Consider the following 27,958-nt stretch of genomic DNA (forward strand, 5'->3'; position numbering starts at 1 on the left):
TAAATCCAAATCACAACATTCCAGAGAGAACCATTTAGCAGTTCTAGAACAACGGAGTATAACATTACTCACCAAATACTTAACGTGTGAACGTGGCCTACGAATGAAATCAAAACACTTCATCACTTTGCATCTGTGCATTAACAAAGCGGCCAGATATGCGATGCTAGCGACTGAGAACTTGAAATGCTGCTATTATTGTAACCGCACCACTGGCTAATGGACCCGACCCATGTGTCCACTCTGGACATCGCCTGTAGGTACAAAAAACAAACAAAAAAAACAAAAACAAACACCCACACCATCTATAATAGGGTGTGAAAGTGTTTCCCTCATTCCTGATTTCTTACTCTTTTGCATGTTTGTCACATTTAAAATATTTCGGATCACAAAACTAATTCAAGTATTAGACAAAGATAACACAAGTAAAAACAAAATGCAGTTTTTAAATGAAGGTCTATTATTATTAAAGGGAAAAAGAAATCCAAACCTACAGGGCCCTGTGTGAAAAAGTGATTGTCCCGCTCCCTCACCTTAAAACATAAATTAACTGTTGGAAGAGGAGTTCAATATTTCCCTAGCCATACACAGGCCTGATTACTGCCACACCTGTTCTCAATCAAGAAATCACTTAAATAGGACCTGCCTGACAAAGTGAAGTGGACGAAAAGATCCTCAAAAGCAGGACATCATGCTGCGAGCTAAAGAAATTCAGGAACAAATGAGAAACAAAGTAATTGAGATGCATCAGTCTGGAAAAGGTTATAAAGCCATTTCTAAAGCTTTGGGACTCCAGCGAACCACAGCGAGAGCCATTATCCACGAATGGCAAAAACACGGAACAGTGGTGAACGTTACCAGGATTGGCCGACCAAAATTACCCTAAAGAGACAGCGACAACAGGTCAGTGTTCATGACTCCACCATAAGAAAGAGACTGAGCAAAAATGGCATGCATGGCAGAGTTCCAAGACGAAAACCACTGCTGAGCAAAAAGAACATAGGCTCGTCTCAGTTTTGCCAGAAAACATCCTGATTATGCCAAGACTTTTAGGAGAATACTCTGTGGACTGATGAGACAAAAGTTGAACTTTTTGGAAGGTTTATGTCCCGTTACATCTGGCGTAGAAGTAACAGCATTTCAGAAAAAGGGACATCATACCAACAGTAAAATATGGTGGTGGTAGTGTGATGGTCTGGGGCTGTTTTTCTGCTTCAGGACCTGGAGGACTTGCTGTGGTAAATGGAACCATGAATTTTGCTGTCTACCAAAAAATCCTGAAGGAGAATGTCCGGCCATCTGTTTGTGACCTCGTGCTGAAGGGTACTTTGGTTATGCAGCAGGACAATGATCCAAAACACACCAGCAAGTCCACCTCTGAATGGCTTAAGAAAAAAGAAATTAAGACTTTGGCGTGGTCTAGTCAAAGTCCTGACCTTAATCCGACAGATGCTGTGGCATTACCTTAAAAAGGCAGTTCATGCTCGGAAACCCTCCAATGTGGCTGAATGACAACAATTTTGCAAACATGAGGTGGCTAAGAAGGTTTTTTAGGGCGACCGCTAGGAGTTCCTGAGCCCCGCCCCCCTGAGAAGGAAGGGACGTGACACTCAGGATCTGAGGGGGGCGACTCTCGAATTCCAATAGAAGACCCTCCTCGATGGTATTGAAGATCCACTGGCAAAGGAAAGTTTCTTAGCCTGTTTCTGTACGGGAAGGGTTTTCTTCCTGTCCGACGCCTTTTCCAGGATTTCATCCAGGGCTGGGCCAAATACATATTTTCCTTGGAATGGAATGGAACAGAGCTCAACTTTAGAGGTGACGTCCCCACTCCATGTTTTTGAGCCATAGTGCACGGCGAGCAGTATTGGACAGGACAGCTGCTCTGGCCTCGATCGGACTGACTCAGCCGAGGCATCCGCTAAGAAACCTGTGGCTTTTTGAAGGAGAGGAATGGAGTCAAGCAGGTCTGCCCTGGACGTGCCCCGAGACAGATGTTCCTCCAGTTGGGTCAGCCATTTGAAGAGGGATCTGGCCACACAAGTCGAGGAAATATTGACTTTGAGAGAGGCAGAGGTTTCCCATGATTTTTTAAGGAAGCTTTCCATTTTGCGGTCCAAAGGATCCTTTAATTGGGACGAGTCCTCAAAGGGAAGTGAGGTTTTTCTCACTACCCTAGCCACCTGGATGTCCACCTTAGGGACTTCCCACTCAAATCCTTCACCCTCTAACGGAAACCTATGTTTTAATTCCGAAGGGGTGGTGAGACGATTTTCTGGGGATTTCCATTCCTGTCGGATGAGATCTCTAATTACCTCATGGACTGGAAAACTAGTCTGCCTTTTTGTTTTAAGACCCCTAAACATCTCGTCCTGAACAGAACAGGGAACCTCCACTTCCTCCAGCCCCATAGTGCCTCTAACTGCGTCCAGTAGTTCCTTTAAGTTGTCCGAGGAAAAATAATATCAACCGGTTTCTACTGTTTTGGCAGGCCCTACGGATGCCAATTCCTCAAAATCATCAGAGGCTGAGCTACTAGCATCCATAGAGACCACATCTGAGTCTAACTCCTGGATCTTCCTCTTCTTAGGGGGGGGGGGGCCTGGAGGAGGAATAGACAGGTAGGGCAGCAAAAGAAGCTTGAACCTCCAGTTTAACGAGTGATCTGAGCTCCTTGATCAGTGAGGGGTTTTCTTCCCTAATTATTTTATCCTTACAGGGCTGACAACTTCTTATAGGAGGAGGACAGCTTTTTTGTACAGATGCCACATCTACGGGGCTGGTCTTTATCCTTCTTAGAAGCGGGGGCCTTGTCTTCCTAAGAAAAGGGAAGAGAAGGGAACCCATGTAACTAGAAGGAGGTGAGATCTAGTGACATAGTGACCACCCAGGAACTACTCACTAGCCGAGGGCATGCTGGGCTCTGCAGATGCAGGGGTACTGGACCTATCACCTTCCATAGTGGGAATAGCCTACTTTTTGGTGTCTTCAGGCGAGTTTTAAATAGAAAACCGTGCCTCCCAGCAAGGGTCCACAGTCCCCTCCCCTTTCCGGTCACTTTAAGGGCCAATCCAGGGTTGGTATGGGCCTTGATGGTCCTGGACCGGAGTGATGGGACCCGCAGTGACGTCACCAGGTGCGCGCGCACCCAAACTGCCCGTCGGCTCACGAGCACCTCACCACACATCTCAGCGTGGTGGAACGCTCAGGCTGGAAGCGGCAGGGCCCGCGGTGACGTCACCTCTGGCGCGTGTGGCGACGCCACTTTTGGTGTGCGCGGCGACGGCCGCACTCCCCAGCCAAGAGGAGATGCCGGAGAGCAGGAGCGGCCACCGGCATGAACGATCCCCTGGCTTGCTTTACCATCTGTGGGGCGTAGGAAGCCAGGGTGGTCCGCAAAGGGGAGCAGGGAGCACCCCGACCGACCACTGCCCGGCAACACAGGTAAGAATACAGCGCTGCCCTGCCGGCCCGACAGCATTGCAGGATCTCTCCATGCCCCAAGGGGGGCAGGAAAACATTGGGGATTGACGGTGGGGAGGGGCTTTTAAATTCTCTATGTTCCTGTCCCCCCAATAGGGCGTGGACAACATCCTCCAATGTTGTCGTGGAAGGCGTATTGAGAAAGACTCATTGCCAGGTATTGGACATACTTGATTGCAGTTGTTGCAGCTAAGGGTGGCTCAACCAGTTATTAGGTTTAGGGGGCAATCACTTTCACACTGGGCCCTGTAGGTTTGGATTTCTTTTTCCCTTAATAATAAAGACCTTCATTTAAAAACGGCATTTTGTGCTTATTGTGTTATCTTTGTAGAATATTTAAATTTGTTTTGTGATCTGAAACATTTAAGTGTGATAAACATAGAAAAGTGCAACATGCCAATGCTCAATGCACTTCCAGCCCTGACTGCATATGGATTAATGCTGCAATTGCTCAGTAATGGAGCAAGGGATTCCCTACATGAGGTACGGATTGGTATGCATTGTTAACAGCGACAAACAGTTTAGGGAGAGGGGTAGGGGCTAAATCTTGTTATCAGATTCCCTTTAACACAGAAAAAAAAAAAAAAAATTATATAGACCATACAGTCTAGTCATTGTATCACAACTATAGAGTTTAGCACTGGATTCCCGACAGAGCGCAGCAGAAGTGACCGACGTCAGGACGGCTGCACAGGTAATGGCTGGCTTAGGGCCATACAGAGATATTTGTTAAAACTTTCCCCAAACAAAATCCTCTGTGCCTCCATTCGGCCTAAGCATAAAACAAAACAACGGTTGAAGGAAATGTTATGTTGTATCTGACTACAATATACACGTAGGTCTGTATTGTGACACTGAAGACACAACGAGGAAGAATTACTAAAGCGCTCACGTATTTCATCAACATTTGAGTGACTGTCGTGGAGAATATAGATCGTCCCAAGTGATCCAAAAAAATTTGCAATATTAGTTTATCACATTGCAGAGAGAATAGCGGAAGCATTTGTGCCCCATGAACGGATAACCGCATAGCGTTACTAGAAGGCAATCAGTACTCGATGTAATAATGAAAAAAGCTAAAACCTGGCATGAGTCGGCCACGCAATATAGAGAGCACGGTCTATTACAGGGCTTGCATCCCATCATACCAGCAGCAAGAGCCATTGTGATGCCGTGGCTGCAAAAGTCACCACACCCCATTGCCTCCAACAGAAGTCAGTGGGAATCTCATCGATTCCTCTTGGAATGCGATGGCCTTTTGGACTGGTCAATGGTATTACACGAGCAAAATCCCCCTCACCTCCATCATACGCCTTCAAGAACATTATACAATTATGCCTAACATGTACCACGTCCTGTAAAATAGAGGTTATAGTCCATTTAAGATATCCACACAGCTCAACAATGCCACCAGCTTACACCCGGTATGCATCATGAGACTGGTGAACAAGACAATGCACGTGAAGGGTTAACCTAGTGAGGCAGATGAAGGTCCGCACAGGTCAGGGTATGTACAACTAAATGGAAAACAATATGCTTGAAAATTATATATTTCCATTTTAGAATACCATGTACATACACCATAGCTATATTGTAATTCCTATACAATGCCCTACAAGGAAAAAAAAAAAAAAAAAAATTTAAAAAAATTCCATGGTGGTTTCAAGACGACGCAACATCAATAACTAGTTTGGTCGTCGGTGGAAGCTTGAACAATTGTTTGCTGGTATTTAACAATGGTTATATCTGAAAACTAGGAGGTAATGCAGCCCTCTACAGAGGGAACACAGTATAAATATGTATAAGTTTAAAAAAAAAAAAAAAAAAAAAAAAAAAAATTTTTTTTGGTTTCCAGCCAAGGACGATAGTGGATCAAAAGTGTCTCAGACTCGTTTGTACAGTTCTTCTAGTTGCATAATGGACTGGTGGAAACCAGAGTTCATATTCTTGCTCAAGTTTTAGGAATGGCTTTTTATTTTTGGCTGGGTGACATTTGCCCCAAAATACGCTAAAAAGGTTTACTTGGGCCTCAACCGTGCCAATGTGATGGGGCCAGCTGCCAAAGCAATAGCTCACCATGACCCAGAGTCAGACTGAAGAACATTGGGCCGACCAGAGGATTTGATTCCGAGGGCCCACCTTTCTCCCCCACTCAAGAGCCAGGGCCCACCGGAGGATTCTCCGGTTCTCTGGTGGGCCAGTCCAACCCTGCATGACCTGTCAGAAACCATTCTCAACTTTAGGCATTTGTAACTGCGTCCATCACAAGGAATGTATCATCTGGGCGACATCTTATTAATATAAAATGGAAGAGACATTTCAGAAAGACAAAAGAAGTTCTAGAACTAACTAGACGTGACGCTGTGCTCAGATCGGCGTGTGGTCACCGGAGACTTGTGCTCCCAACACTACAGAACATGGACTCCAAAAAGGAGCGGTATCATTTGTATGAAGAAGGGGAGGAGGGAAGAAGAAAGAAAAAGGAAGTGGTCAGACGTGTTCTCAATAATTGTACCGACGCTGGCAAGGCTGGTGAACAATGACCCCGCTGTGCTTGACCTGGTGCGAACGGCAACCTCGAATGCGATTTTGGCGTCTAAGGCTTTTTCGGTTGAGAAGAGTTTTTTCCATTTGCGGTTTTGACAACTTAGAGAAGGGAATGGACTTTGTCGGGTTCAGGCGAGTCGTCCGAGCGGATAGGGTTGCAACAAAACAATGCACGTGTTGAGCTATATTAGTATGACCTGGATCCAACCTGAAAAATAGAGAAGAGAAAAAAAAAAAAATTATAGCAATAAAAAAAGATGAAAGAATAAAGTTTTATTCTATAAAATAGTAGACATGAAAATAAACTGTGTAATATATTCTATTAATAATAGTCTTCCTTCTCCTCATGGACTGAGCTCATCTTGTTACCTGCTGATTACTTATGGGGGCGTTGAGTGGACACTTCCACTTTGGGCGAGAGCTGGCCGCCGTACTATGTAGTTACCTTACAGGGTAAGATCCTATCCCAATATGTAGTAGGTGTAATAATAATATTAGCAAATACCTCCAATTAGAAATTTAGTATAGTTCTTCTGATTCGCTATGTCTCTTTCCTCATGTGCAGGCATTGCAGGACCTTAGGCATCTATGGTTACTACCACTAGCAACTAGCTAATGAACTGTCACACTATAAGATATATTAGAATTATATTATATTTTATTATATATAGTGCTGTTGTGGTTACAGGACAATGCCTGAGTAATACAACCAGCATCTGCTGGTTATGGTGCAGGAGGAGAGAAGACCCATCCCCAAAACAGGAGCTCCATGGACACCACAGATGATCACTCACCGTAAAGGACTTGTGTTCTGGATTTCCGGGTCGCACGTCTGCTTACTGCAGAGGTTGTGCACGGCATAGACGGACATGCTGGGGTGCTCGATGAGCAGGTTCTCCAGCGGACTCGTCTCCACCTCTGTAGTGGCCAACTCCCCAGCGGTAAAGCAAGGTGGTGGAGTAACAAACCAACTCTCCTCCAAAGGACATGGATCAAAATGGACATAAAAAGAGTCACTCATATCGTCAAACTGTTCAAAGGCACCTGGTGCATAAGTCACGACGGGGTCTTCATGTGGGTGGTCGATTTCTTCAAAGGAAGAGGCTTCTTCTGGTGTTCTAGTGCAGTTATTGACTTTATTGGAGAAGAAACAAGATTGAAAAAAAAAATCATTAGGATATGAAAATTAGATAAAATTCCAAAAGCTACGTGATGTTCATTAACCTATTCTTGACCAGGGAATTTTCTTCATCAACCCAGCCATATCAGGCCATGTTGTAGTTTGAAATGACACCATTCATTGCACTATATAATGTACTGGAAAATGGAACAGAGAAAAATAAATAAAATGCAATTCCATCAATGGTTTTAGGGTTTTGTCTTTACAGCATTCATCCTTTGGGGAAAAATTATTCGAAAATATCACGATTCTTAAAGTCAATCCACTGGTGTAAAAAAAAAAAAAAAAAAAAAAAAAAAAAAAAAACCACACACTAACTTTAATCTGTGATTGTTTAGTCACTGATCTCCACACGCTGGGCTCCATAGGACAAAGATAGCAGTGACAGAGGCCTAAAGCAAGTCCCTAGTGGAAAAAGCATCACATCGGCTCCTCGTGGTATCATTCTTGAGAAGTAGGGTGAGAATTGGGATTTATAAGGGTAGGGTGCTGACTGTATTACACAGCTGGCAGCCACCAAGAAGGGGGCAGTCTTCAGCTTCAGAACCCGCTCCACAAAGCCGCACCCGATACATAGGACATACCAGTATATCCTATGTCAGGAAAGGGTGTAAAGGGAATCGGTTATGTAAAATAATGCTATTAACCTGCAGATATGGGGTTAATAGCGTCCTGACACTTGCAGCCGCTGCACTGAGAGCCCCACTGCCAGGAGGAAATCAACTTTGTTCCCCCAGTAGCCTCAGGCTTTCAGTGACAAGGGAGGCGCCAGCGCGGTTTCAGTCACCATTCTGTTGATAAAGAGCAGCGGCTGTAACCATGCCCGCAGCACTGACTGACATCATTAGGGCCAGCTGTCAGTCAGTGCTGGGGGCGCGCTTACAGCCACAGAGCGGTGACTGAAGTCGTGCCGGTGCCACCTGTGATTGAAAGTGCGAGGGTGCCAGGGGGGAGATGGCACCGGCAGTGGGGCTCTCAGTGCAGCCGCCTTACAGTGTGAGAATGCTATTAACCCCATATCTGTAGATTAAATTGCATTATTTTACATGACATGTTCCCTTTAAAATGCATTTGGCAACAGTTTTGACCACGCTAAACTGCACACAGCGCAATATAAGATTTATATAAGTGGATGGTAATAATTTTTGCATAAAATAACATTATAAATCATGTTTGTGCACTGCCAGAAGAGTGAGGATGATGTGGTAATTAAAATTAAACCCCTTTTAGGGTTTTCAAAAATCACACATTAGTCCCCATCCGGAGCCAAAAACCAAACAGCCGGGACCAGAGTTATCTACAATCATGGCCATTACACCATTGTGTCAGCTGCCACCTTTTACAGATGGCGTAGGCTCAGGTCATTAACCCAAACGGTGCATTTACTGACAAAGATCACTTACCGACGTGATGGTGGCACTGCATCCATGGACCACTGTACTCACCCGCACAACATCTGTGGGCCACGAGAGTCACATCCTTACCTATAAAGTCTACCACAATCCATTCATCATCGTCTTTTTCAGCGAGTTCTGGTTCCGGGACACCGGGGACGTCTCTTACAAACATGCTGTTCAGCTTCTGGAACATTCCCAGGTAATAGCAGGGTCTCCTCCTGCCAGTCCTTCACAGGGCACAGTGGTGGCTCAGGGATAGCAAGGTGGCACAGGCAGTGATAAAGTGCATAAAGTCCAGCACAGAGGAGCACGGTCTCAGGGCTGTACAAAACCTGGGAGACAAAGTGTAAAAAAAAATAGAGATTAGCAAAATCTATAAAATTACATTTATTCAGATATTAGAAAATGTTCTCAGATTCCCGACAACCTCAAATCGTCACCACCATCTTTTTGACATAATTCTCTCCCGTGCACGGCTCAACCGGCATTTCATACATTTAAAAGGGAAGGGCTCATGTACTTACCACAATTTGCATCAACTAGATTTAAAAGCGTAACCGTCGTTTTAAAAATTAGTCGTTGAGAAAATTAATTTCCCACCCCCCGTGGCCAATCAGTGATGTGGGCGGGGCTATACACGGCTCAGCATTCATAGCACTGCTAGATCTGCAGCCGAGAAAATTGATTTTTTATCAAAACTGCAATATGCGGCTCAGTAAGTGACACATCGCTGGAATCAAGGTCTCAGCCCCTACACCATGCTGCTCTCAGATTACATAGCAAACACCTGATGACAATTTTTTTCAATTAAACAAAAATGGAGTAATCTTGCAACTTTCTCACTGGCCATTGGGCCATTTTAGACTCCTACTTCCTTGTCATACTTGCTAGTGGTCAGAGAATCTGTCCAGAGCGGAAGCCCACCCAGTGTAGAGCAAAAGGGGCAAAACGTGATATTTTTATGCTCAAAAACACTAAAAAGTAACTTTAAAACAGCCATTAAACTTTATATAAAAATGATTCATGGGATAATTAATTTAACGGAAAATGTGTTCGCTGTCCGGAGTGGATCCATTGGAGTATCTACTCATCGGGGACAAGTAACAGAAATAGTAGTGTTCACGTTTCACGATAACACTACATCCACAATACGCAGTAGATAAGGCCCCGGCACTCACCGAATGTATCCAGAGGACCCCACTGACCCGGTCTATGCCAAAAGACTTATTTCCACACATACATTTTTTTTTTTCCTGTAGGGTCCTATCGGCAACATTTGCCCCTACACTTGCATATGGCAGTGTCTTCTGTAGGAAAATACCCCAGATGCACCGTCCGTATACATCAGATGGGAGGCTGAAAACATCATGAATATGGAGCCTTAGGTCTGCGTTTTTTCAGTCTCTGAATGTAGACTTTCTTGTTCTTAACCAGACAGTAAAAAGAACTTGGGAGAGGATTTGGGTACATTAGAGGCAGAACTAATTATACAACAATTATGGTAAATTTACATAAAGGCCAGAACAGGAGGGAGGCCGGGCGGAGGCCGGAGCGTAATTGGTCTCATTGGCGTCCGCATAACCCAAACAAAGCAGCAAGGCTTCATCTAAGGGGCTTAACAAAATCAGACAAAGACCTCGGATGAACCACAGAGACTACAGTGCTCAGGACAGAGAAAAGATCAGGCTTCTCCTAAGTGCTAGCTGCAAAATCATGGCAGCCGCAAGGCTTTATATAGCCGACACCATTTACATCAATTGGAGCTGAGCTGCAGTACCAAGAACAGCCACTTCACATACAGCCAGTCAGTGCGGGGTGTCGGACCACCACAACACAATACTAAACAAGCTATCCTAGGATAGGCAATCAATAGTCCAGTAATGGACAACCCCTTCAAGGAAGCACATTTCCTGTTGATACACAACTTAAGGTAAAAAAAAAATAATACACACACACACACACACACACACACACACACACACACACACACACACACACACACACACACACTTGGTTGCTTTTGCACGCCTGATAAAATAGAGGGAAAGTGAAACTTGGGGAATACATAGCAGCAACTATACCATCTGCAGAATAAAAAGGGGGTTTTCCGGGCTTAAGGCAAATCTCTGTAGTCACGCTATGCGGCTACAGAAGGGTGACCCATGACAATGCAGTAATACAAAAAAAAAAACAAATAGCACGCCACTGGTTATAGGTTGGCTGTGACTTCTAGGACACCTTGTTCCCTTCAATGCAAATATAGAAAAAAAATGGTCTGACTTGAACAATTACTAAACAGAAGGATTAAATTGGCCGTGGAGATCACCCTCCTGCTCTGGCAACTACTGCCTCATATGCAAGAATGGTGCCAGCAAAATAATTAACCATTTGAAGGCAGCTATGGAGAAAAAAAAAAAACAAAAACACAAAAAAAAAAAAAACATTATCGAAAGCATGGTATTCTTTTCAAGCAGATTATGTGCTGCCGATAACATCATTAAAGGGAATCTGTCAGCAGGTTTTTGCTAACTCATCCGAGAACAGCATGATGTAGGCAAAGAAGCTGAATCCAAGGATGTATCCTTTAGATTACTGGGTGCAGCCATTCTGACACAATCCAAGCTTTTAGATTTAGAATGAAGCAGAGCTGAGGAAGCCAACCCCGCCCACACCAGGCTCTCCATTTACAAAGTCCATAGACAGTGAGCTGCTTATTACAGAAGGGGACGGAGCTGGACTAGTGTAGTCCAGCAGTATTAATCTCTCAGTAATAAATCCTTAAAAGTTAGTAAACAACAGCACGCACTTTGACAAGTGACACATCCCTGAATTCTGTGTAACACAGTAACAATCTTCCTTCAACCTTAAAAACTAAGTCCATCTAGTTCAACCCATAGCCTAACATGTTGATCCAGAGGAAGGCAAAAAAAAAACATGTGGCAAACACTAAGCTCCACATTGGGGAAAAAAATTCCTTCCCGACTCCATACGACAATCAGACTAGTTCCCTGGATCAACGCCCTATCATGGAATCTAGTATATATAACCTGTAATATTATACTTTTCAAGAAAGGCATTCATGCCCTTCTTAAATGTTAGTAGTGAATCACTCATTACAACATCATGCGGCAGAGAGTTCCATAGTCTCACTGCTCTTAGGCTGAGTTCACACGATGCGTATTTCATGCGTTTCCGCGGCGTTTTTGCAGTTGCGTAAACGCCGCGGAAACGCATGAAAAACGCATGGTAGAAGGGAAGCAATGTTCCCCAATGGAAATCCGCATGTGCTGTGCCCATGATGCGGATTTTTCCGCAGCGTGAACGCTGCGGTCAAAAATCCGCAGCATGTCAATTAATTTTGCGGAAACGCGGCGATTTCGCCGCCATTGACTTGCATTAGAACGCGCCAATTCCGCAAGACAGCGTCTGTACTTGCGCTATTGGCGCGTTCTAATATGCGGATGGTACCCGAGTGTGGAGGAGAGGAGAGTCTCATCCACACCCGGGTACCATTAAAAAAGCTGTAAAAAAAGAATAAAATAAAAAATAAATGTATTCTTACCTTCTGTCGGCCCGCGCAGCGCTCCCGCTTGGTTCCCGGCACTTGCAGTGAGTTGTAGGACCTGCGCTGACGTCAGTCATGTGACGCTGACATCGGCAGGTCTTTCAATTCAAAGTTGCCGGCAGCCGGGAACTTTGTAAAGCAGGACAGCGCGGGCCATCGGAGGTAAGTATATACACTCTCTCGGGTCACACTATATAAATCCATGCCGTTTGCATGGATTTATACAGTGTGACCTAGTTGTCAAGCACTTTCCAGGTGATGCTAAAATCGCCTGGAAAGCGCTTGTCAATCTGCATGCGGAAACGCATGTGAATCTGCATGTGGTTCCGCATGTATTCTGCAGGAAAAACGCATGCACAATCTGCATGCGTTTTTTCTGCCAGGGAGATGCAGAAATGATGCAGAAATTTTCTGCTTCATTTCTGCATCGTGTGCACATACCCTTACAGTAAAGAATCCCCGTCTGTGATTATGATTAAACCTTCTTTCCTCCAGACGTAGAAGATGCCCCCTTGTCCCCGTCTCTGGCCTCAGAGTAAAAAGATCAGTAGACAGGTCTTTGTACTGTCCCCTCATATACTTGAACATAGTAATAAGATCACCTCCAAGTCTTCGTTTTTCCACAGTAAATAACCCCAAGTGTAATAACCTGTCTTGGTATTGCAGACCCCCCAGTCCTCTAATAACCTTGGTCGCTCTTCTCTGCACCCGCTCTAGTTCAGCTAGGTCTTTCTTATACACCGGAGACCAGAACTGTACACAGTATTCTAAGTGTGGTCGCACTAGTGACTTGTATAGAGGTAAAATTATCTTCTCATGAGCATCTATGCCTCTTTTAATGCATCCCATTATTTTATTTGCCTTTGCAGCAGCTGCCTGACACTGGCCACTAAACGTGAGCTTGTCGTCCACCAATACGCCCAGGTCTTTTTCAGTGACAGTTTTGCCCAGTGTTTTACAATTAAGCATATAATTATACATTTTATTTCCTCTGCCCAAGTGCATTACCTTACATTTATCCCCATTAAAGCTCATTTGCAATTTATCAGCCCAAGCTTCTGGTTTACATAGATCCTCCTGTAATATAAAATTGTCCTCCTCTGTATTGATTACCCTGCAGAGTTTAGGGTCATCTGCAAATATTGAAATATTACTCTGTATGCCCCCTACAAGGTCATTAATAAATATGTTAAAAAGAAAGGGGCCCAATACTGACCCCTGTGGTACACCACTGTTAACCGAGACCCAGTCTGAGTGTTTTCCATTAATAACCACCCTTTGTTTCCTATCACTGAGCCAATTCTTAACCCACATACATATATTTTCCCCTATCCCCATTGTTCTCATTTTATGTATCAACCTTTTGTGTGGAACCGTATCAAAAGCTTTTGAAAAGTCCATATACACAACATCCACTGCATTTCCTTGGTCCAGTCCAGAACTTGCCTCCTCATAAAAACTGATCAGATTAGTCTGACAGGAACGGTCCCTCGTAGACCCATGTTGATATTGGATCATGAGGTTATTCTTCTTCAGATACTCTACTATAGCATCTCTTAGGAAACCCTCCAGGATTTTACCCACAGTAGAGGTTAAGCTTACTGGCCTATAATTTCCAAGTTTGTTTTTTGTCCCCTTTTTGAATATTGACACCACATTTGCTATACGCCAGTCCTGTGGTACAGACCCTGTTATTATGGAATCTTTAAAGATTAAAAATAATGGTCTATCTATGACGTTACTTAATTCCTGCAGTACTCGCGGGTGTATCCCATCCGGGCCCGGGGATTTGTCAACTTTAGTGATTTTTAGACGCCGCCGTACTTCCTGCTGGGTTAAGCAAGTGACATTTAATGGAGAATTTTTGTTATCACTAATCATGTTTTCTGTCATGCGATTTTCTTATGTAAATACGGTTGAAAAAAAAAAATCATTTAGCATATTGGCTTTTTCCTCATCCTCATCCACCATTTCACCCAGACTATTTTTAAGGGGGCCAACACTATCATTTTTTAGTTTTTTACTATTTATGTAGTTAAAGAATATTTTGGAATTATTTTTACTTTCTCTGGCAATGATTCTCTCTGCCTCAATCTCTGCTGCCTTGATTTGGTTTTTACAGAATTTATTTAATGCCTCATCACTACCTACTTGCTTTAGTTCTCTAAATGCTTTCTTTTTGTCACTTATTGCGCCCCTTTCAGCTCTATTTAGCCATAGTGGTTTCCTCCTATTTCTAGCATGTTTATTCCCATAGGGTATATATTGTGCACAGGTCCTATTCAGGATGCTAATAAGTCTCCCATTTGCTTTGTGTAGTTTTATTTCTCAGCATATCATCCCAGTTTACTGCACCAAGATCATCTCTCAACCATTGGAAATTTGCCTTCCTGAAGTTTAGTGTCCTTGTAACCCCTCTACTACACATCTTATTAAAGGTTACATGAAAACTTATTATTTTGTAATCACTATTACCCAAGTGACCCCCAACTCGTATATTTGATATGCGGTCTGGCCTATTGGTTAATATTAGGTCTAGCAGTGTCCCCCTTCTTGTTGGGTACTGAACCAGTTATGAAAGGTAATTGTCTCTCAGTTGTCAAAAACCTATTACCTTTGCTTGAACTACAGGTTTCTGTCCCCAATGTATTTCAGGGTAGTAGAAGTCCCCCATAATAATGACTTCTCCTTGAGTCACTGCTTCATCTATTTGCTTTACGAGGATATTCTCCGACTCTACATTTCCATTAGCTTCACATATATCCTCCCTCAAGATGGGTTTTAAGGATGATTTTACATATAAACACACACCCCTCTCCCCTCGCTTGTTTGTACGGTCATTTCTGAACAGACTAAAGCTCTGTAAATTAACTGCCCAGTCATGGCTCTCGTCCTGCCATGTCTCAGATATCCCCACCAGGTCATGATTATTTTCCAACAAAATTAATTCTAATTCCTCCATTTTGTTGGTGAGGCTTCTGGCATTAGTGTATATGCATTTTATGTATCTCTCTGTACCTCTATTCCTTCTTACTTTATTGACTGTTCTAACCCCACCCCCAATTTCTTTATTTGCGCCCAGGTCACTATCTGCACTAATACCCCCCCCCCCCCAATCCCTAGTTTAAACACTCCTCCAACCTTCTAGCCATTTTCTCCCCCAGCACAGCTGCACCCTCCCCATTGAGGTGCAGCCGGTCCCTAGCGTAGAATCTGTAGCCAACTGAGAAGTCAGCCCAGTTCTCCAGGAACCCAAATCCCTCCTTCCTACACCAGTTCTTGAGCCACTTATGTATCTCCCTAATCTCCCGTTGCCTCTCTGGCGTGGCACAGGTAGTATTTCAGAGAATACCACCTTGGAGGTCCTTGCTTTAAGCTTGCAGCCTAATTCCCTGAAATCATCTTTAAGGACCTTCCACCTACCTCTAACTTTGTCATTTGTGCACCATGACCGCTGGGTCCTCACCAGCCCCTCCCAGTAATCTGTCAACCCGATCAGCGATGTGCCGGACTCGAGCGCTAGGTAGGCAGCACACTGTTCGATGATCCCTGTCTTTGTGACAGATTGCCCTATCTGTTCCCCTAATAATTAAGTCCCCCACTACCAGCACCTGCCTGGCCTGCCCTGCTCTCCTATTTCCCCCCTTACTGGAGCTGACACTCCTCCGGCTTTCAGGGAACATGACTTGCTGCAGCAGTGCTACCCCTGTACCGTCACCCCCCTCATCTGCAAACTTATTGGGGTGTGCCAGATCAGGACGAGCTTCCCTGGCACTCTTCGCTCTACCCCCCTTCTAACTGTCACCCAGCTAGCTGCCTCACTGTCCTGCAGCTCCCTACTACCACCCTCCCCCACATCTACCCCAGTGAGCAGCTGCTCAGTGAGCAGCAGACTCCTTTCCATATTGTCAATGGATCTCAGTGTTGCCAGCTGCTCATTTAGATCCATTACCTGGGCTTCCAAACGCACAACGTGCACACATTTCGCGCAGCAGTATGCAACCTCGACCGGCTGTTCAAGGATTGCATACAGTGGCAAGATGTACACTGGATAGCATTGCCAATAATGGAGCTCATTTCCTAATGGGGATTGCACTAGACAGAAATGTTAAGTAAAAAGAAATGTAAAGAATTAATAAAATACAGACAGCAATTCAGTCCAAATCCTCCCTTCCAAACTCCCTGAATCCAAGTCACTGAAAAACAAGTCACACACTTACTTCCGTTTGCACTTACGCTCCGGTCACACTCAGGTCGTTCACACAGGTATTTTCTGCAGAATTCCCAAACACCTCTTCAGCTCCGGTCACACTTGCTAAGGAAGAAGATTTAAAGAGGTCCCCCCCCCCCCCCCCCCTTTTGCAGCAATGCACTTCCAAAAGGGAGTGTCTCGGTCTCCAGATTACATAGAAAAAACTATGTAGACGAGCTATGTAGACTACAACTGTGTAGACGAGCGCTGATAAACTCATGTAAAATCAATTGGAGCTTGTTAAACCAGCTGAAATTAGTCTTTAGAAAAGATCATCCACTATTAGATCAGTGGCGGTGCCACAACTGCTCCATGCACAGTGAAATACGGCGACCACACAGTGTACAGATTAGCGCTGTTCCAGCTCCAATTACTTTTTATGGCCCATTGATATATCAGTATAAAATCGGTAGCCCATTATGCTTTTCCTACGGGTTGGGGATGATCTGTATAAACAGGCGTTGATGGACCTGGATTTAGTAGATCAGGATATGTTCACGCCAAGATCTAAATAGGCCATGAAGATCGGTCATCAATATCTAAAGTCTGGTAGTGCAAGTAAACCCCAACAAAGTGAATGGAGCCAAGCTGTAATATTACACACAATTCTGACAGGGGCAAAGCAGTTTCTGAAAGAAAGCAGCCATGATTAAATTTTTTTTTTTTTTTTTTTTTTTTAAATCATTTATAATTTTATTTATATGGCAACAACATAGTCAGCACCACTTTACAATTGAAAAAAAGCTGTTCCTAGCCAGATTGGGAATCAAACCCACAACCCTGGCGTTATTAGAACCACACTAACTAACCAGCCATACGCTAATCCTGTCCAACCCCTTAAAAAAAAATAAATAAATGTACAGTACATATCTCTGCAGTTTGTAGAAGAGATTTATGAAAAGGAACCTGTGAGAAACGTACCCCCCGCCAAAACCTTTAATACGATAGTGCAGTCTTTTAAAAACTGATAATCCAGTGGATCCCTTTAGGACCCCAAATTTCTGCTTCCGCAGCCGGATAGTGTGTTTTGAAGTTGTGTATGGTAGTGCATTGGGACGTGACGATGCACTTACAGCTTCTCAGCCCCAAACTGTATTTACCACCCATTAGCACCTTCCCCTAGCAAAATGACAGGAGAGTTGCTGCGTACCACAGCAAACGAACTGTCAATCAGCTAGGGGAGAGGTCTGCCATGTATGAAATACGATGTGGGACTGAAGCTGTAAGTGCATCGTCACGTCCCAATGCACTTCCAGACAACTTCAAAATCAGATTCTCGTGTCTGGAGCAGCATTTTGGGGTCGTAAAGGGATCCACTGGATTATCTTTTAAAGGACTACAAAATCATTAATGGCTTGGGGTAAAAGTTAAAGATTCCCTTTTAAATCTCCTCTGCAGTGTAGTATACCTCCATCCATGGAAGTTTCCCACTATATGAGCAGAATATCTGAATCATTTACAGTGTGCAGGTTGTTTTGTTTTTTTACTGAAATTACAGCTATTAAAAGGCAACAAATATATTTGGAGCTAAAAGGGGGAGGGGGGGGGGGGGAATCATTGCTTAAAATGCACCAGATCAACATAAAAAAAAAAAATAATAAAGACACTGCACTGTGGCAGCAACACGGGAAATACAGCCTAAAAAGGGTCACATACATGTCCACCTCCTGAGAATATTGTATTTGCAAAAAACTCCTGCAGTGAAACACAGTTCCGTTGAGTTACTTTACTTTGAGCAGCGGCTTAGAAGTAGCAATAAACAGGTAAAAAAGGAAATAAAATAAAAACAGGAACAGAGAAGCAATGACCAAGCAAACATAAAAATATATTACATATCCACAAATCTCAATAAATTTGCCCCATAAAACTAATGTCACCCTAGGACCCACCTCTCCCGATAGTCTACTTCTCTCAGCTGTCAGCTCCATCCTGTATAAGATACCGGGGATTACTGACATCTTACAGTATCTAAAGCTGTTATAGCCGGTGTGGATGGCATTATTTGCACACTATATGAACTATATGACACTTCTATAGACATTAGCTGTCAAAGCCATTTCCGAGGCCACAAGTTTTGGCAGTATCCGTGCATTTTATGGTACTTCTATTATCTGTATATTTTACATACTATATGGCATTACTGTCTACACACTACATACCACCATAGACAGTGGGTGTCCCCTAATGTCATAAGCCATGCCCTTCAATCAGCAGGGTGAGGGGGCCAGTGAAGACCACGATAGTGATGCCATATAGAGGGACGGCGGTGAGGCAAATTGAGGTGCCTGTGACATCTGCCATTATCCTATGGGGACTTCAGACCTGTCCATTAGGGAGTGTATCAGTGAGGTGGAAGTTTAAAGAGGTTGTCCACTACTTTTACACTGATGACCTACCTTAATGATAGGTCATCAGTGTCCGATTGGCCAGGGTCCGACACCCAGCACCCCTCCTCATCAGCGGTCATTGGTGGTGGCAAGTGCCTACTTGCAAAGCTGGCTGTCTACTTGTAGTGGCCACCATAGGGTACTGCACATCCGCCTCCTATTGATTTGAATAGGAGATGAATGTATAATACCAAGTCCCGGCTACTAACAGACGGCCAGCTCCACAAGCAAGTACTTCCAGCCGGCAGCCGTCGCCACCGATGACAGCTGATCGGTGGGGATGCTGGGCGTCAGACCCTGGCTGATTAGACATTGATGACCTATCCTAAGGATAGGCCATCAATGTAAAAGTAGTGGACAATCTCTTTAAAGCAAGTGGCGCTTGGAGGGGGGCTTTGAAATTAGTCAGTGACCCCAACAGGGTTGCCAACCTTAAGCTGTTCAGATAAAATAAAATAAAAAAAGTTATCAAAAAATCCTGGACAGGAAAAAAAAAAAAAAAATTGTGGACGCATTGGACAACCTTATAGTCAGTGATTTATATGATCCATGTCTACAGCCCATAATTCTGATATGGAGACATCAGCTGCATTCACTATAAAATTATGATAATTAGTCAAAATAATCTGTATAAATTTCATCAGCTTAAAAAATAAACTTCATTTACGCCTTAAATTTTTTTTATGGACCGGTCAAAAAAAAGTGCCATATTTTTGGGGACAATCCTGGAATTTCTGGATGGTTGGTGACCTTGGTCCTCAAGGACTAGAAGTGCTAGAGAGTACAGGTCAACAAGGACAGAGGGTTGACACAGAGGGACATTCGCTGACCTGGCCGAGTCTTCAACACATAAGGATATAGCGATCAGCCAGTGGCGGGGGAGTATCCCTCCTCCAGAGAACGTGGCACTGTAGGGGACAGATGACTTGGAACAAACTTTCCACAGTGAAGCCAACAATGACCTGTGTAAACTGGAAACTCTACCAAGTGAAGATCTCGGATTAGTGTGCTGTTGTATTGCGGCTTCTCATCTGGAAGGAGGGCCATTATTAAAGAGAGCCCCTGTCCATATTACATCAGGTACATCTGATCTGGGAGTGTCCTCCTGTTATATAGAGCTGGCAGGTGTGCACTTTTGTGACTCCGGGTAGGCGAGTGTAACCTTATGAAGAGTAGCGACTTAGTGGTCACAAGGACCACGAAAGCACGGGGCAGATCTGCACGACGAGACTGGAAATGTCCTGCAAAAGCCAGCAGCTGTTTTGAGTGAAATTTAAGTCTTAGCGGATTTGTGATATATTATTGCACAGTCCCCAGCCCCCGGTAACGGACCACACAAAGTGAACACATTTTTTCAGTTCTGCTTTTGCAACGCTCAAGTCTTTGTACAATGTTCAAGTGTCACCAGTAACCACCAAGCACAATGTCCCAATCAAGCATAGGGAACAGAAATAGTAATCAATTTAATATGTTATCAGGAGGAGGGGGATATAAATGCAAAACCCTCGACCCCCCTGTACTGATCAAATACTGAATGTGCGAACGTAGCCCAACTACCAAGAGATCAGATTTTGGCGGCAGAAAAAAAAAAAAAAAAAAAAACACAACACACAGCAGAAAAATAATGTGTGATTATAGTCTTATATTGTTGAATGGCACTAGAAAGAAATCTGCCCATGTAAATCTGCCTTAAAGAAGCACTCCTCCTCTCAAAGTTTCCATCCTCTTAATATATTGCGTCATAATATTGTACAGCACTGTGTACTTACAATTGTTCATTTTGCTTTTCAGTCCAGTAAATTCTTCTCCTTTCTCTGCTCCATGTAGAAACAGGAAGTCTCTTTTCCCTGCTTTTATTAGCCCCCTGCTGCCCCCTCCTTCCCCCTGCCAGGGACTTTTGCAGTGACTCATGACTCATGCAGGAAAAATAGACCTCTTGTTTCTACATAAAGCTTAGAAGGATTCAGCTAGTGTAGTTTTAATCATGTGATGTCATAGACCTAATGGAAAAAGAGAAAAATTAACTGGGTAGAAGGAGCAATTGTAAGTACACAGTGCTATATAGTAATAGGATGACTGCCATATATTAAGAGGGTAAAAACTTTGATATGAGGAGGAGGAGTGCTTCTTAAAGAATGAGCTGTGAACTGGGTGAGAAACGTTTCGTGTTAAATGAGGTTTGTTATTTTTCCTGAAAATCCTCTGTCTACATAATACAAAACAGAGTCCAAAGATAACGTCTGTCTGAAGTCTCCATATGTTGAGAGAATATTTGTTTCCAAAGATATCTGCTATATATAGGCGAGTAGAGTTTTCTGTATCATGCTTTAACTTTCTGTAAGAGAAACCGCTCTGCATACGGCCGACCTTAGATCTATATGATGAGCTGCTCATCTACACACGGACACATTTTTCTTTTTAATGAATTCTCAGAAATAGAAGCCCTCGAGTTCAGATATTGGATTCTTTACTCGTGTTACATCTATACAGGACTTTTACAGACTGGATATTCACAGATTTCTATATATACCGTACAGACCAAAAGTTTGGACACATCTTCTCATTTAAAGATATTTCTGTATGTACAATTTTCATAGTCATGAAAATACAGAAAAATCTTTAAATGAGAAGATGTGTCCAAACTTTTGGTCTGTACTGTACATCCCACACAAGTATCTAGGAATCTAAATACAAGACGCACTGACATTCTGGTGGAAGCCAAAAATTTTTTCCAGATTCTGTAGGAATACACAGCATCTACCTCACTGTCATGTCTGTCCACATAGAACACAATAAAGCAAGAAAGGCAACTCTGCGAGCCGGGAATCTACGTCAGAAGAAATACAAACATGTCAGTGACAATAACAACCTGCTGCACTCAGTGAACACGCACTTCACCTACCGTCCAAGCAGGGAAAATGGGTCAAGAAGCAAATATATAAAAACACCAAAAATGCATCAATAATATTATTATTGACAACAACTAATAGGGTCACCTCTCACTTGTATTCCTAAAACTTATAAATAAATCTTGGCACATTGACAAAAAAATAAATAAATAATTTTCTGCAAGTTATGGTTTACTTGCTTATGCAGTTTTTTTTTCCACTTTCCCAGGACAAATCCAAATGGTATATATACTCCTGTGCAGGGCTGTGGAGTCGGTAAGCCAAACCTTTGACTCCTACTGCTAAATTTCCATGACTCCGACTCCATGACTCACTCATACGCCCTCATGTTTAAGTGATACATTTACTGTAGCACAGAATCATCTCAGCTAAAAGTCTAGACCCTTAGATCAGGAATAGGACATTTCAGGACTTTCCCAAATTCTTATGAAAACATATTCCTCACAAACTGCATTGAACTACTGTACCCAATTTATGATATATTTTAGGAGTTCATTTTATACCGACTCCACCAAAATGGGCATCGCCGCCACAGCCCTGCTCCTGTGCCCGCCTAGAGACAAGAAAAAAGGTGGGTCTAGCATTTTTTTCTCTGTAAATAAGTGACGTACTTTTGACTGCAATATAATTAAAGGGGCTGTCCAGCATAGGCGGATTATAATGAGGACGATCTGGGCTACCGCCCGAGGCGCCGAACCTCCAGGAGGTCCGGGGAGTCTATGGCCAGATCGTCCTCATTATATGTGCGGCGCCGCAGCACATACCAGCAGACAGTGTGGAGGGGGGGCCCGGCCCCCGGACCATTCCCCACGCAGCGTCGCACGGCCGCTGCTTCTTCTTCGGCCGGGCCAGCACTGCAGCAGTTAACTTCCCTGTGCTGGCCTGGCCGCGTCACTGCTAGGAGACACGGCCCTGTGCGCGGCCATGTCTCATAGCTGTGACGTCACGCAGTGCGCACCCGGCCTGTAGTGCTGCACCGGAAAAGAGCAGGAAGACTGGAGCCGAGGCGGGGGATGGTGAGTGAGAGTGAGTGAGTGTGCAGGCAGATATCATTGTGTGATGTCTGTTTATATGTATTTTTGTGTTTCAAATGTGTTTATGCGTGTATGTATATGTCTGTGTGTGCGTGACTGCGTGTGGCCTCCTGCTGAGTATAGATGGCGCCGTGCGGCCTCCTGCTGTCTCTGGGGGGGGGGGGCGCCGTGTGGCCTCCCGCTGTGTATAGATGGCTACGTGTGCTCAATATTGAGTCATACAATTAATGTAAGGATATGTGCCCACGATGCAGAAATGCTCAAAAAAAATGCATGCGGATTGTACATGCGTTTTTCCTGCCAGGGACATGCGGATGTGAAGCGTTCTTCACATGCATTTCCGCATGCGGGTTGACAAGCGCTTTCCAAGCGATTTTAGCATCACTTGGAAAGTGGTTGGCAACTTGGTCACACTATATAAATCCATGCAAACGGCAACCAGCATGGATTTATATAGGGTGACCGTAAAAGAATGGTAAAAAATAAAATATATAATTACCTTCTGATGGCCTGCCAACGTCAGCGGTCGCGTGACCCGTCACATGACTAAACGACGTCACGGCAGGTCCTTTTCAGACCATCGCGAGCTGCCGGCAAGCCAGGACGCATCGGATAAAGACAACGGGGGCCATCAGAAGGTAAGTATAATATTTATTTTTTATTTTATTCTTTTTTTTTTTTTTTTTTTTTTTACAGGTTCTATGGTACCCGGGTGTGGAGGAGAGTCTCCTCTTCTCCAGACCCGGGTACCATCCGCCCATTGAAACGCATGGATTCTGCATGTACAGATGCAGTGATGCAGATTCCATGTGTTCCAATGCAAGTCAATGGCGGCGAAAGCGCCACACTTCCGCAAAATAATTGGTAGTGCTGCGGATTTTTCCGCAATGATAGTCCGCAGCGGAAATTTCCGCAGCATGTGCACAGCACATGCGGATTATCATTGGGGAACATGGCAGACCTTCTACCAAGCGTTTCTGCAGCGGAATTGCCGCTGCGGAAACGCTTAAAAAACGCATAGTGGGCACACAGCCTAAAAAAAAAAAATTATAATTAAATATTGTGCCAAATTAATTTCACGTGAACTATCACATGATCTATCACAGGGGATAATGTGACATGTCACATGATACATCAGGTGTGTGTGTGTGTGTGTGTGTGTGTGTGTGTGTGTGTGTGTGTGTGTGTGTGTGTGTGTGTGTGTGTGTGTGTGTGTGTGTGTGGGGGGGGGGGGGGGGGGGGGACTACACCCGGCTTCCCCACTGATTAGCTGGTAGTGGCCGGATGTAAATGGTTACGGAGATGAACAGCACAGATACATGAACTGTTTAGTGGCCACTGCCGGAGTTGTGAACAGTGGAACGATGGGGATGTTTGGTATGGCAGATCAGAGACACATTTATTTGAATAGGAGCTGGTCTGCAGTACTCGGCAGCAGCCACTAATCAGTTGATGGCGCTGTGCTGTTTAACTCTGCAACTATTTACATCTGACCACCAGCCGCATATATCTTATTGGATGTAAATTTGTGGGCAAAGACAGTTTCAAAGTGACTACTAGACAGCTGAATGTGATACGACATGTAACAGATCACACTGCCAACTTTAAAAATTGCTAAGCAAAGTGAGGATGAATTCAGTAATAGGTTTATGAGAGAAGAAAAAGCGGCACTCACCATAGTGAATCTTTATATGGAAAAAAAAATTGCAGCCAAGGTGGGAGAAAGGGAGAATGCTGCTACATGTAGGCAACGGCTGCTTCGCGCTGCTCTACGCTTAGTCTGTTGACAAACAGCCGTCGCCTACATGTAGCAGCATTCTCCCACTGTTCCTTGGCTGCTATTTTTTTTTATCCAAATAAAGATAAAAAACACTATGTGTAAATTTAGTTGTTTGCCAATAGGGTGTGATACTAAACTCTTTCTTGATGTCTGACAAAGCTAGTTTTACAGACAGTGCATAAAAAAAGAAAGAAGAAGATAGATAGATAGATAGATAGATAGATAGATAGATAGATAATCAGCAACAGAGAAAAGAAGATACAAAATTAAATGGCACATCCTCTTGAAATGGGAGTATTTCCATATCAATTATTCCTTCTGCACAAGACTATTCCTGGCCACCTACAGCAATGCAGCTCCATTTAAAGGGAAACTGTCAGTAGGATCACCCCTCCTGAGCCGTCTATATTGGCACGCAGGTCAAAGAAAGTTGAATCAAATGACACCTTGATATTGGAGATTTGTTATTTTATTCCAGAAAAATCCATGTGTTTGTGACGAGCCGTTAAGATCAATAGGCTGGACATAGAGCTCCCCGAGAATCTGCCTCCAAATCATATTATTAATGAAAGGGGGCGTTACCAGTGTGAGACATATAGATCAGGAGAGCCGACTGCCAGTCATTACACGTCTCACACTGGTAATGACCCGTCTTTTAAAATAAGCTCTGGGGGCAGATTCTCTGGGAGATCTATGTCTGTCCAATAGATCTTAACAGGTGATTTACATATTAAGAAAAACATGGATTTCTCTGGAACAAGACATCAGATCGCAGCTATCACTTTATTCACCTTCCTCTGACCTGTATGCCCATATAGACGGCTTAGGAAGGTAGTTCCTACTGACACATTCCCTTTAAGAGTACGTCCCCACGATCTGGAACCAGCAGCGCTTTGGATGCAGCGCATTTCACTGCGTCCAAAACACTGCACTCGAATGCCGCACTTGTTTTGTCAGTACATGCGGATCCACCATGTACTGGTCAAAATCTGCAGTGTCTCCACAACAGAAATTGACGTGCTGCCGATCATAAACCCGCACCGCGGGTGAGTTTACGCAGCGTCAAAAACAAGCAAAGTGGGCATGGGATTTCTATAAATCCCATCCACTGTCCTTGTACTGTAGAACGCAGCATTTTGGACGCCGTGCAGGTGAACTGCGTCCAAAACGCTGCTATTCTTGATCGTGGGCACGAACCCTAAGTGGAGAAAGCCACTTATATTTCCCTTCACAACCACATGACTGGATGGGCCACTGGGAAGGGTAAAACTGAAGAGAATGCAGTACTGAAGTAATGCTTCGACTTCTTCACACTCATGCGGGGGCCACACAGATCAGACCCTTAACGTATATTGTCGAAATGGATGCATTGCACTGTTACATAAAAACAACAACATGTACTCACATACTGGACACCTGCCGCTCCTCCACACTTCTGCCAGCATCCCCCACTGATATTCTGGCTTCCTCTTCTGAAGGATGGAGTTGGGGAGGAAAACATGAGGTGACCGCTGCTGCCAATCGGCAACATGTTCTGTCTGAGCCGAAAAAAATAGTCTAAAGCCACGTTCAGTATTTTACATCAGTATTTGTAAGCCAAAGTACAGTAAAAGAATAATAGACACATCACCACTTCTGTATTTTTCACCCACTCCTGGTTTTGGCTTACAAACACTGAATGTGGCCTAACTCTTACACCTTCCGGCTTAAACAGAACATGACCACTGCAGCCAATCACTGTTTGGATACAATGGTCACCTCATATCCACACTCCCCATCGGAAAAGGAAGACATTGAAAAAGACAGATGAAACCGGCAGCAGAACGCTGGAGGGGTGCGGGTCAGGGAGTTGAATATGTTTATTAGTAATGAACTAACCCTTTAAATTATAGCAATATGCCATCACCTACTGACATGGAAAGATTCAATCTAAAACTCTATCTGATGTGTGACAACAAGTCTCAGCAGATCATTGCTGCATTTGGAACGTAGACAACAGCTACAACTACACAAAGACATCTCATGAATCCAAAAAATGTGTGCAATTTGTCTCCAACTTGTGGTAGCGCCACTTTTAGCATTATTATTGTGCAGTTTCACATGTGCAACTCATAACTAAAAATCCAGGGGGTTTGGATTCTTAGCATCAGCTGCATCATTGTTGTATCATACACTGTCAATCAATTATGCTTCCTTATATAGCGCCATCATATTCCGCAGCACTTTACAGACATCATCACTGTCTCCATTGGGGCTCACAATCTACATTCCCTATCAGTATGTCTTTGGAGTGTGGGAGGAAACCGTATAACCCGGAGTAAACCCACACAAACACGGGGAGAACATGCAAACTCCTTGCAGATGTTGTACTTGGTGGGATTTGAACCCAGGACCCAAAGCTGCAAAGTAACTGTGCTAACCACTGAGCCACCCTGATGCACATATCATTTGATACAATGTCACAAGTAAAACTTTATAAAAGTAACCAAAGTTACAGTGTAGCCATATAGATAAAACTAGATACCAGGGCATAGAGTCCAGATAAATGCTAACAACAAAGTACTAATAAAGTGAAGGATCTTCCACCTAACTAAACAACTTGCACTGGGGGACAAATTAAAGCAGGCGTGGTTTAGGCGTGGACGTCATTACTGAGTACACATGACGTCACCAGTTAAAGGACGCTCCATAGGCAGGAGCAGCAGTGTGGGTGGAGTCCGCTTATAAACCACTTAGTGCCACAACGTCATGAATGTCACACAAAGGAAAGGGGCAGCTACTAGCAAAAAGAGCAACAGCGCAGAAAGTGAGAACGAGATACAGGAGCGAGACCGGCCGGAACGTTCTAAACATAAACATTCCAAATAGAAACGTTCTAGAGCGCCGCGCGGGTGAACGTTCCATCCCCAACGGTCACACGCAACCGCTCCGGCAGCTGATCGGAAAGTTTCCGCTCACACCACCGCAGACAAGTGAGCTGATTCCGCCGTTATGACTCGCTCGCTTACCGTTAGTGAGGTAGTACTCGGCGCCTGCCAGCGGTCCTCAGCAGTTACAGGTGCGCCGGGCAGCAGACGCTTCTTTGCCGTTTGCTTCTCGGCTTCCAACTGAAGCTTTTGTTGTTGTACAACTCAGTTTGCAAACAGCTGATCGGGTCGTGACGTCGCCAGGGGTCCTCTGACCAATCAGATGAAGCGGGCGGGCTGTCGTTAACGCACGTGACTCGGACGGCGAGGCTTATACACAAGCGGAGCTGTCAATCATTGCGGAGCCGAGAGGGCAAGTCCGGACAGAGGACTTAGAGTGGGGGTCATGAGCAGCGCCAGAACACCACTGCATCTTCCTCAAATACATAGGCTATCAGTGGAGAACGGAGTCCATAATGTGCTGAGGCTGTGTGCCCACAATGTTTTTTTAAGCGTTT

The 27,958-nt window shown here is 44.1% G+C and overlaps 1 protein-coding gene across 1 annotated transcript; it reads right to left on the minus strand.

Annotated features, from left to right (window-relative positions):
• Positions 1-498: 498 nt before the first annotated feature.
• On the minus strand, positions 499-27,678 carry TP53INP1 (tumor protein p53 inducible nuclear protein 1). The gene is made up of 4 exons (XM_073679657.1): positions 27,543-27,678; positions 8,695-8,939; positions 6,825-7,164; positions 499-6,238 (listed from the first exon to the last, which is right to left on the minus strand). The coding sequence occupies exons 2-4, from the start codon at positions 8,798-8,800 to the stop codon at positions 5,986-5,988; spliced, it is 699 nt and encodes a 232-aa protein (XP_073535758.1). The 5' UTR covers positions 8,801-8,939; positions 27,543-27,678; the 3' UTR covers positions 499-5,985.
• Between the last annotated feature and the right edge of the window lie 280 nt (positions 27,679-27,958).

This window comes from Phyllobates terribilis, unplaced genomic scaffold, assembly GCF_046119375.1.
Source record: "Phyllobates terribilis strain yellow unplaced genomic scaffold, ASM4611937v1 Scaffold_4__5_contigs__length_816908805, whole genome shotgun sequence".
NCBI classification, from domain to species: Eukaryota; Metazoa; Chordata; class Amphibia; order Anura; family Dendrobatidae; genus Phyllobates; species Phyllobates terribilis.